Source organism: Rhinolophus sinicus, chromosome 3, assembly GCF_057876585.1.
Source record: "Rhinolophus sinicus isolate RSI-liver-muscle chromosome 3, RSI-T2T, whole genome shotgun sequence".
Classification (NCBI taxonomy): domain Eukaryota; kingdom Metazoa; phylum Chordata; class Mammalia; order Chiroptera; family Rhinolophidae; genus Rhinolophus; species Rhinolophus sinicus.
Window position 1 is genome coordinate 34,130,210 of NC_142503.1, and position 12,061 is coordinate 34,142,270.

At 39.5% G+C, this 12,061-nt stretch overlaps 1 protein-coding gene across 1 annotated transcript in view; it reads right to left on the reverse strand.

Annotated features, from left to right (window-relative positions):
• Positions 1 to 298: 298 nt before the first annotated feature.
• Positions 299 to 12,061, reverse strand: part of LOC109453391 (chondroitin sulfate proteoglycan 4-like) — a 54,639-nt gene continuing 42,876 nt past the window's right edge. Inside the window, exons 9-10 of the mRNA XM_074329209.2 lie at positions 3,711 to 3,894; positions 299 to 3,080 (exon numbers count right to left, since the gene is read on the reverse strand). Coding sequence (XP_074185310.2) covers positions 1,033 to 3,080; positions 3,711 to 3,894 — 2,232 coding nt within the window. The 3' untranslated portion in view covers positions 299 to 1,032. The remainder of the gene's footprint in view (positions 3,081 to 3,710; positions 3,895 to 12,061) is intronic.

Here is a 12,061-nt window from a genome sequence, read left to right on the forward strand (position 1 = left end):
AACTACGGTCTATGGATCAAATCCAGGAACTAAGAATTGTTATTACATTTTTAAAAGATTGTTAAAAAATAAAAATAAACACCATATATGGCCCAAAAGCCAAAAATGTTTACTCTGTGGCCCTGCATGGGAAATTTTGCCAATCCCCAACCTAAACTGTTCACAGAAGACATCTTGTGATTCACAACCTAAAGCACGCCTAACTAATACGAGTACTGATACCTTCATTTGACGGTTACAGAAACTGAAGCTTGAGTTGGTCCATGGCAGGCTCAAGTAGACAAGTCCAATACAAATCTGCCATTGTTTCAATTTATTGTAAAGTTCAGCCAAATTGAGGCATCACAAAAGTATTTAGCAACCTTTTCTATTCTTTAGAGTTTCAAATAATAGTCTTGATTGTACAAATCAGAATAGACAAAGCCTCTTGATGAAACACAATGTGTTCAGTGAATACCTTCAAAGGGGACCAGACAGTCCCATTATGTGGAGCACCAGGCCATTTCCTGCATTTGGAAGTCAAACCTAGAGACTCCAAGGAGGAAAAGACATTATGGAAACACACTAGAAACAAACTCACTGATGTGATAGACAACCTCTTCTACTTGCTGAAACAGTTCCTGCACTCCCTTACTGACTCACTCAGAGAGACTGAATCCTCAGGGAAGAAGTTTCAAAGCCTTCCTCCATCAACTCCAGCTCCCAAGTTAACACACTGCTGTTCGGGCCAGCATGTTCTGTAGCACCTTGGTAAAGGGTTTAAATATTGACTACATCTTATGCACCGTCAGAGAATCAGTTCCAGAAAAGGGCACATACAGCTCATTGTGGAGAGCCCATAAGATAAGTGTTGTACAAAAGTTATAATAAACACCTACCAACATCTAACCATAGGGCCATAACCAAGCACTGAGGGACTGGCAATGCCAGGCTTTTCTCAGTTGATCCAAGTCGCTTTTCTTTGCTTTTGTATGTGCCTATCCCAGTCTCTGGCATACAATAGATGGTCAATAAGGAACAACAGCGTTCAGTCTACACCCAGTACTGGTTATGCTTCAGTGTCGGGTTGGTTTGTCGGCAGAGTTTGATCATGTCAGGATCCAGATTCACCCATGTCTCCCAAGGAGCACATTTTTCCATTGGCTCAGTGACTGGAGAGGCCATTTGCTTACATGGCCGGGCCCTGAAAAGACTGACAGGGGTACTGCTGGAGATTTTTAGGAGGGGCGTCACTGTGACTGTGGGAATAGTTATGCTCCTTTCTGGCCTTGGATTTTGGGTTGTGGGTTCCAGGTTGGTCTGGAGCTTGACAAGAGGTTTTGCCTTTTCTACTTTCCGGCCCAGCAGCCAGACACACAGGGCCACCACAATTACTATCAGCAGGAATACAACAGCAGCCACGGGTATGACAACTATTAGAGAGTAACTACTCTCCCTGGGCTGGGTGGGTGCCCAAAGGCTGGCTTTGGTGGCAGCTGGTGGCCAAATGACCTTGGTAGGAGAAGTCTTGCCATCCATAGTAGGCCTATCACCACGATGGCGTCCCCAGGGATCTGATTCCTGCCATCTTCTCTGGGGAAGCTTCCCCAGAGTTTCTGTCTGTGCCGTGGGTCCTGAGGAAACCACAGGCTTTTCCTGAGAGAGAGCTGAAGCCACAAAGTTATCTGCAGTAACCAATAAAGAAACATCAGGGGTAAAAGTTTGCAAAAGTAAGGCATCAGGTGGCACTATGGTGAAGGGGAGATAGCCTCTCGCTGGTTGTACGTGGTCTGCCCGGAGCAAGAAAGTGAAGGAATCATTCAGCATATCAGTGCTAGTTAGATTGGCGTGTGGATCAAGCATCAATAGCCCTTGGTCAATGTCCCTCTGAGAGAATAGAGTAGCGTCTTCCATCAGAGTGCCACGGCCTACTCTTCGTACAAGTCTTCCATGGACAGGGGGTTCTGTCACTTCAAATTTGGGATCACTGTTAGTCCTATTAGCGAGCTCAGTAGCATCAAGGTCCTTTCTTCTTAGCTGATACGCCACTCTGTTGGCGATTGTCAGGTTTGAAAGAACACTCAGTAAAGGCTGTACTCTGATGCTCAGTGTTTGTCCTGTCAGATTGCTTTCTGAGGTAAACAGTGAGAACTGTAGCTGGTCCTCTGAGGCAGTCAGATTTGTCATGCAGTAAGAGAGTCTTCCTGAATCCAGATCCTCCTGTCCAAAGCTGATTACTGTCTGGTTTTCGATGAACAGGTGCCCATGTTGGAGAGGCCATGTTACCTGGTAAGTGATTTGGGGGCTCCTCCCATTGGTCATTGCTGACAGGTGGGCATTGGTGATGGGGACGGTTGTTTGGCCTTGTGGGAGAAGTAGGTCAGTGAGGTTCACAAGGGTGATAGAGACTGGGATGACATCCAGGTGGAAGAGCTTGTAGAGTGGGCGATGCTGGCCATCAGTCACACTAAAGTAAAACACTCCAGAGGATGGGCTTCCATCTTGTATGAACCACACCTGAGAGTTATCAATGTTGGCTTGTGTGAAATGGTGAACAGGTGTGTTTGGATGGGGAGCCAGTGACAAAAAGCCATTGTTAGGATTACGGATGATTGTATATCTGATCTCCTCTGGAGGACTGTCTAGATCTTCCACTTTCAGGTTTTCAGGTCCCACAACCAACTTATGGCCCTGTAGAACTTTCAACCAAAGCCCTTTTGTCTTTAATTCTGGCACCTGGTCATTAACAGGAGAGATGATGATGTTAAACATCTCTTCAAGGAAGTCAGCCTCTGGCTTGGTGGCAGGCTTGCTCTTTGGGTTTGGCCAAACAGCAAAGGTAAAATTATCAGCCAGAGATTCAGAGTCATCATGAAGGTATGTGATTCCAAATTTATTAATTATATACTGGGAAAAATTGGGTTTTCCTTTGGTAATATTTCTCTCTCCAATCATAATGGTTCCATGGTGAGGAAGAGATATAACCTGGAACCAAACTTCATAGGAAGAACGCTGAGATTTGGGCAATTTCAGTAGGACATTGGAAGCATCCAACTTAGATTGGTCAATGAGAACTTTGTCTCCCTCCTTGACAGCAGCTCCTGTTAAAACATAAATATAAAGAACAAAGTGGCATTTCATTAGAACTTTCAGACACAGCTGTAAGGCTCTTTCTCCCTCAAATCTGCACATCCCAGGGGACTATTCAAAACACCTTTGTTGCTCAAGGATCTGCTACCCAAGGCATATGAAAGAAAAAAAAAAAATGAAAATATACACACCCACATTATTAAGTCAACATTTCAGGCAAGGGAGTTTTAAAACCTTGAGATTTATTATAAAATGTTAATGTCCTAACTTATCTACTACCACACGTTCTCTTGCCATAGAAACAGGTACAGCTTTTAATACCCATTTCCTTTCAAGAACTTATCCTATTTGTCATTTTCATTTCCTATCAACAGTTTTCAGTCATGTCCCCATTTGGAAGTACAAATAAAATTCTGTAAAGCTAATTTGCCATCCTTCTTCCCCTACAACTCTTAAGGCTTACGAGAAGAAGAGTCTCAGAGAAAGAGCACACACAAACAAATAAATTTTTATAACCATGTAAGTTCTATTCAAAGGTTGGTATCGTGGCATTGACAATTAAAAAGGGAACAATTTATTTTCAAATTGTTCCTACTTTAATACTTAGAGATAAAGCACTGGCCATGGCATTGTGGCTTTACCTGTATTTGCAAGCAGACGACTCTGCCGACCAGGTTCATTAATTTCATACGAAATAGTAATACGAAACTTCTCAGGGCCTAGAGCTGCCGGTGGGGAGGATGCCGTGAACGTGAAAGAGTCTTCCGCAGTCCAGCCAGTGTTCTCGTGGTCCACATGCTGGTATAATATCAGCTGTTCACTGATCTGGCCAGATAGTAAGAAAAATCAGTCCCTGGCTTCAGGGATAATATGAAGATTAACACATATTCTGTCTTTTCAGGGTTTACTCTACTCATGTTCAAATTATTGCACATATCCATACAAATGCAGGAACATTAAAAATGTGCTAACTTATTTGTCAAACCTAGGTGATTCTATTACAAGGTGATCTATTTATCAGAGGAAGAAAAGCACATTGATTTTGAGATAACTAATGCCCGAAGTATTTTTCTTACAGAAAGTTTATAATGAACCTCCACTTGCGTGTCAGACAGCTCCAACAACTATTAACTCAAAACCAATCTTGTTTCATATATACTCCTATCCATGTTCCTGCCCAATAGATTATTTTGAAGAAAATCACAGACATCATAACATTTCATCTGTAAATGTTTTAGTATGTATTGGTAAATAATGACTCTTTTAAAAATATAATACCACCATCACACCTAAATAGTATACATATTTAATATCATCAAATATTCAATTAGTGTTCAAATGTCTCTGGTGTATGTGTGTGTGTGTGTGTGTATGTGTGTGTGTGTGTTTACATAATTGCTTCGTTTAAGTCAGGATCCTAAGAAGCCCACGCATCATATTTGTTTGGTACTTCTCATGGGTGTCTTTTAATCTATAGGTTTCCCTTCTCTAATTTTTTTCCCATAATTTATTTGTTGAAGAAACTGGGTTGTTTGTCTTATAGAGTTTCCTGCATTCTGGATTTTGCTGACTGCATGGTGCTTCACAAATTCTCTCTGTCCCCTGTAGTTCCTATATACTGGTAGTTAACTCTAGAGGCTTAATAAGAAGCCAGTTCAATTTTTTGTTAAGAATGTTTTACAGTAGTGGTTGCCAGAGGGTAAGGGCGGCGGGTGGTGGGGGGTGGGAGATGAGGGTAAGGGGGATCAAATATATGGTGATGGAAGGAGAACTGACTCTGGGTGATGAACACACAATGGGATTTATAGATGATGTAATACAGAATTGTACACCTGAAATCTATGTAATTTTGCTAACAATTGTCACCCCAATAAATTTAATTTAAAAAAAAAGAGTTAAATAAAAAGAATGTTTTACAGGTGGTATAGTTTATTTTCTCTTGCATCTCATCGCAAGACAAAATAATGCTGGTTGCTCTTCTTTTGCGTATGTTAAAATTTATAGGTGGATTCAAGTGTTGCCAGGTTGTTCCATCTATTTTAAAGTTCCCCATCAGCCTGTCACCTAGGATTAATAGTTTTACAGAGTCATTGATAGCATTGCCTAAATCTCTTATTTTTGCAGTGGCAAAACAATGATATTGTTTATTTTCTCATTCCTTTTTCACTGTCATTTGGAATTTTTCTATAAAGAAGAAGTATTCCTCATCAGTTATTTGGTTATACTTAGGTACAGTGCATGCAGGAAAGACAGGATAAATGCTTGGTTCCTTCCTTTATATACCAATGTTTAGAAGATTCCCTTGACTCCAATCACCAAACATGACCATTGGTTTTGTTTTATTTATTTATTTGTTTTGGAATCATTATAAACTTATGAATTTTAATATATGATGTATTTAATTCCATTGTAATTATTATTCTTCTTGATGTTCAAAATTTCCCACCTTGCTTAAGGTGTTTTTCAAGATGTAATGTAAGATCCTAATGCTTATTGCCCATCAATGTCCTTTCTAACTCAACTGATGGAGATGGGTTCCACTCATTGTTTTGTTATCCCAATAGCATGTGGGTAGTCCTTTCTCCAACAAGTGATTGAAAGCTTTAAAATTGTAACCATGGAAGGGAAGGCTAGAGATAAAATATTCAACCCTTAATTCCTATAGGTCACATCTTTTTCTGACCTGCTATCTATTATAATATCTGAACTTACCAGTGGATTTTGCCAACATATTTGAGTGTCCACATCGAAAGTGCCTAAAATAATTATATAATTAACAGAGTCGCTGAGTCTATTTAATCAGTCAGTATTTGGAAATCCTGTATTAATTAATAGAATTTGGTGATGTACAGCTCTGGCTCATTGCTAGCTTTCCGCTCTAGTGAATTTCCACGCAATACAAGCTCTCTATTCCCAGAGTGACCAAAAACTGTTGATGACTTTTTTGTTCCTTATCCTATTCAAGGATGTAGCAAAGAAATGCGGTTATGGGGATTTAAAATGAGAAGAAAATACCATATTGCAACATTTCCTCATTAAGAAGCAAGGTTACTCATGAGAAATTGGAATTTCTCCAAAGACAGTAATTTCTGGTATAAACTAGTAACTTAATTCCCCAGCAGTTCCTGGAGATCAAGTCAGTTTTATTTAGCAGTTCTGCCATTTCTATTTCCAGCTTAAGATTTATGACAAAAGATTAGTTACAAATACATTCTTCCTCCCATAAGTAGGTGACTATGCTATGCAGTTTGGACTGGGGGATGGTTCCTAACAGGTTCCCATTCTTCTCAAGAGAGGCATAATATTATATGGAAAAATAGATCCAGTTTCTTAATATGAAAAGTAACATAGTCTATTAATCAGGAGGAAAGATTTTTCTGGAAGCTGGACAATCTTGTCCATTGCTCTTTTGGTATAAGCAAAAATTAGCTTCCCTGAAAAATATATAACAAGTTATTAGAATAATCTTAGGATCTTCTGATATCCATAGTATGGCGAGTGATTGTCCCAGGGAAACAACTGTTTTCATAGACGGGAACGTTTGAGATGGAGGTCAGAAATCTTCTAAGGGAGGTAACTGAGGAAGAATCCTAAACATGGCTTGGTACTTCAGGAGACTAGTGAAGCAGACGTCTGTGATAAGTTGTTTTTGAAAAAGCATTTCAAGAGTGAGAAATTATGAATAACCAGTTGTCTTATTTTACACTGGAGAGTGAGAGAATTTGATTAGCTTCACCTTGAATGTCTGAGCTTTAAAACTGGAGAACAGGTAATGGAAAGTTCTGAGCTAGAAGTCAAAGGAAGTAAGGAAGGGTGCCTGTAGAATGTCAACTTGCCAGTCATGCCCTGAAAGAGGTGTGAGGTGAGTAGTCTTTAAAGTTTAGAAGACAGCCTTTGCCTCACCAGCTTTAAGAGTCAGGTTCTAAGGTGTGTGTGTGTGTGTGTGTGTGTGTGTGTGTGTGTGTGTGTGTGTGTGTGTGTGTGTGTAGTAGGAAAGGACCAGGAAAGGGAGAATGAAATGAAGAGTTTATGAGAAAAAGCATAGGGTAAACCTGAGGAGGAAAAGATCAAGTGGCCTTAGGAAAACTTCCAACAGGTCTGCATATTTCTACTGTGTTAAATATAGATAGATAAGCCACTTAGCTGAATACCTGGGCTCTGAGATTAAAGAGAGGGGAGGTTTTTGTTTCCTATGGATTTAGATTAGCCCAGAGATTTTCTCTTTTACAGATGGAATCTTTCTGGAATGTCATTAGAAATTCAGTGGTGTAGAATTCCAACTAATAAATGTAGAAGGAAACACAGAATGAGAAAAATCACCATTTGGCAGCCATCATAGTAATAAATGTTTCAAGCAAGAATCCTAAAATGGTTGCTAAAACTAGTAAGCAAAATTGTGATGAGATACAGGATACTTAAATAGTTCCAAAGTGTCTTCTCACAAGATGCTTATTAATCACAATGGGGCAAATGGTACCTTCACATCACCGGACTGTGAGAAAAGAAAACATCATCAGTGACAGGCAAAGTGAGCATCAATGCCTCCTAATATAAAGCTTTCAGAAGGACCCAGCATCTCTCGGGGCATTCCTGCCAAAAATGCACAACCTGAATCTGATCATGAGGAAACATTAGATAAAACCGAACTACAAATAACTGGCCTGTTCTCTCAAAAAAATGTCAAGGGCACAAAAGTCAGCATGACTACAGGATACTTCCAGATTAAAGACTAAAGACACCTGACAACTAAGTGCTGTTTTACGCTATGGATGTTTGTTTTTTTTCTTGCTATAGAGGACATTATTGAAACAATTTGTGAAATTTGAATAAGGTCTATAGATTGCATAATAGCACTGTATCAATGTTAATTTCATGATTTTGAAAATTATACTGTATATATAAAAGAGAAAGTCCTTGTTTTTAGGATATATACACTGAGGTATTTAGAGATAAGGGAGCATCATGTCTGCAACTCTCAAATTTTCAGAAGTGTGTGTGTATGTGTGTGTGTGTTAGGTAGTTTAAATACTAACATTTGGGAAATATGGATGAATAATATATGGGATTTTTTATACTGTTTTGCAATTGTTCTGAAAGTCTGAAATTATTTTGAAATATGAAGTTAAAAAATAATAATATTAAAAAGTCAATCTATGGTGTTTTGCCATATCAACTGTAACAATTAAGATTGATACAGTGCTATTGTGTAGTCCCTTTTCTCTGATGACCCATTTCTCTGATGATGCAGAATAGGGGCAGGAACCCACAAATGCCCTGGGCACTCTGAAATCAAGAAGTAGTCATTTCCTATCCCGACATGGTTCTTTCCCCACCACCATCTCCACCTTGGTCCATTTCTCTAGGACTTTAAAAGGTTGTATTCCTACCTGGCCCATGAGTGGGTAGATATATGGTTCCAAATCCTAGACCTTCTCCGAGTAATGCTTTTATTTGAAGGTATTATATGATCCCATCCCTTGGATCTCTGAGATCTAAACCTTCTGGGTCTCATATCCTTAACTCCTATAGAACCACACGGAAGAACATTTGTCAGAGGCTAAAGAGATAAGTTTGGTTTTAAGAAGGCCAGAGGTCTTACTGACTTTTCTGTGATGGGTTCAAGTTTAGAGCTGAGAGACTACTGAGAAGCTCAGAGAAGTTGGGAATTTAGGGAACTCCTCTCCCTCCCCTCAAATCACTGGGCTCATTGGTAGCAGAGCTGGGACCAGATCTCCAGGCTTATAGATGAGAGTTCTTTCTCCCAAAGCACTTTATTGGGGCCTTCTTGGCTCCAACTGCCTGATTTACTATTCTTCTTCCTCCAAGGAAGAAATGGACAGTTATTAACATGAAAAATGGAAGCAAGAGGAGGGTAGTAGAATTTGAGCTTTTGATTGATCAGACCTAAATTCAAATGAATACTACCAACTTTCAGCTCTGTGGCTCTTATGCAAGTCATTTAATCTCTCTGAGCCTCCATTTCTACATTAAAATATAGAATAATATCTCACATACAGATATGCATTTGACTTAACCGGTCTATTGCCACATCAGTGTTTAAAATGGCCCTGAGTATTTCTAGGACTTTCAAGAAACCCTCTAAGTCCTCACTGACAAATTCCTTACTGGGACAGCAGGGGATTCTGGTTAAGATGGAAGGCAAAACTCGTTGTTTAAACTGAATCATGGCACAAGAATATTAAGCAATCAGAAAGTTCTAAAACATGCATAATAAAATAAATATTTTCCATTAAAATAAAGGAATTTGTAGATTGGAATCTTGGCACATATTCTAGGAGCTTACTTGTAGCTGCTTTGTAAATAAGTATTGGCTCACCACTCTATACTTGTCATTTCAACAAATATTTGTTTAATTAACAAATAAACTATTTTAAAAGTGCTTTACAAAATTTAATTATAAAGTACATATTTATATCATGAAGCAGTAGAAATAAGACATCCAAGACATTTCTTACCCATTTATTTAACAAGAAAACACATAGAGTATCTAACTTTCATTAAGCCCTAAATATGTGCCAGGCACCCTATTAGGCACATTCTGTAACTCAATTTATTTAATTTTTTAAAAGAGGGACTTGTTATATCCATCTGACAGATTTTAAAAAAGAAACTGAGGCTCAGAAAATTTAAATAATTTATCTATAGCCAACAAGTGGGAGAGCCCAGTTTTTTATCTAGTCCCATGTGATTCCAGAATTCATGCTTTTCCCACAGCACTGAACCTACAGTGTAGAAAGCTCAGTGAGACTTTAGGCAACTAAGAAATTCACAAGACATGCTCTTCAACGCCAAGGAGTCTAGTAACATAGAAAGTCAGTTGGCAGGTGTGAATAGGGCAGACAAATGCCATTTTGTGGTCTGACTGTCTTAGAGACAGTCGCTACTGGGCAAAGTTTGTAACAATTCAAAGAAATAGCTCATTCTATATACTTTCTTTAAATGGCAAGTTAAAGAAAGGTTGTTTTCTAGTCTTTCTAAACTACTGCCATTGTTGATCAGGCAGAGACTTTCTCATAAGGCATCAGGGGAAAGAGAGTAAGACTGAGGGGAAAGGAGTTTCCAGCTGGCTCCAGGCTGAGGGTAATTTCTTTTTAAGCCCCAAAGTGACTAGCAGAAAACATTTTTTCTTCAGACTAAGCTTTTGTAAAACCTGGAGGCAGAGAGCTAAGGGCCGTTGTGCGTGCTCTTGGATGAGCCCAGGAATGAAGCAGAAGCTCTGATACACTGTGCTTGGTGGTGTCAGACATGGCATGGAATCTGACGATTTTCTCCCCTAAAACCATGTGGACATTCCATAGATCCACAAAAGTACATGTGGACAGGACTGAGTGTTATGAAAATAAAACTGTCAAACTTGGCCAAAAGGCAGGGCTAGAATGCTCTGAAGTATACCTGTATCTTCATTCTGAGAGTCCATCTCAATGTAGCTTCCTATGATCCTAATAAGAAAACCAAAGCATGAGTCCTTTACACTGATCTTTCCCACAGTGGAGCCTAAAAGTCAATCATAGCTTTGAAACTCCCACTGGAAAAGAGAATAACCAAATTATCTTAGGGTCAGCTGGGAGAAGGGAGAGGAAGAGAAGACATGTTGCTTGATTCTCCACAACATGATGGCTTTCCCAAAGCTCTAAGTCTCTGGACAGGACAATGGTTGGCCAGAAGGAGCAAAGGAATGATAACTGGCCTAAAAACCTCTACCTTAGGCAGATGTTTATGGGGACAGGAGATTACTGAAAGCCAAATGATTCAAAAAGGTAACGTCTCCAAGATTCCATGTGGGTTTGCCAAAAAATCCTAAAAGCTAAGATTCACAAGACAATAAGATCCTGTGCTCCTGAAGGCTGAGCTCAGAGAGAAGACCCCTCTCTCTGTGCCCTTTCTTATTTCTACCATGACTGGCACCACCATGTTTGCTGAGGGGAGCCAAGCACAGAGTTCAAGGTTCCCAGAAGAGGTCAGAAGTCTGGGGCCACAACTTAAAGTTGCAGGTATCAGACTATATAAAGTGGGGCTCAGTTAAGTCCTAGGTGTGATTCCCCTTAGTAGGAATGCATAGAAGAAGCATTTTAGAAACCTACATTCCTAAATGGTGAAGTCTCCAACTAGAAATAAGCAGCTGAAAACAAGGTCCAAATAATTATCCAAGAAGTTGTGACTCATGTGCCTCCATGACTGGATCAGACTCTGCATAAAAATACTAAAACAAAAAGTTTTTTAAAGAGCCCAGCAATATATTTTTCTATAGCCCTATCTGGCAGAGAGGTCCAAATCCTCATTTATATAGAAGTAATCATAGATACTCAGGGGCCTTATGCCATTACATGTAGACCTTTAATAAAACTACTAAATAAGATCATGTAAAAGGTGATTCATTGGGAAACAGCAAAAGATAGTATATGATATCTTGCTTTTGTTATATATGAGTGTAGCAGGCTAAAGCTGCCCTCCCCAAAAGAAAGATATCAGGTCTTAATCCCTTGAATTTAGGAATGTTATCTTGCATAGCAAAGATTTTATAGATGTGATTAAGTTAAGGATCTTAAGAAGGGAAGCTCATCCTGGATTATCAAGGTGGACCATAACCGCAATCACTGGCACTCTTACAGAGGGGAGGCAGATGGATGTCTGACACAGACAGGAGAGGAGAAAGCAATGGGACCTTGGAGGCAGATATTGGAGTGATGCGGCCACATGCCAAGGAATGCTGGCAGCTACCAGAAACTGGAAGAGGCAAGAAAGGAATTCTTCCCTAGCATCTCCATGGTGACCAGGGCCCTGCTGATACCTTGATTTCAGCCCAGTGAAATGCAGTTCAGACTTCTGGCATCCAGAACTCTGAGAGAATAAATTTTTGCTATTTTAAGCCCCCAAGTTTGTGGTAATTTATTACAGCAGCCATAGAAAATTAATACAAGGAGAAAAAACAAGGAGAAAAGATAAATTCCTCCCACTGAAATGGGAATTGGTT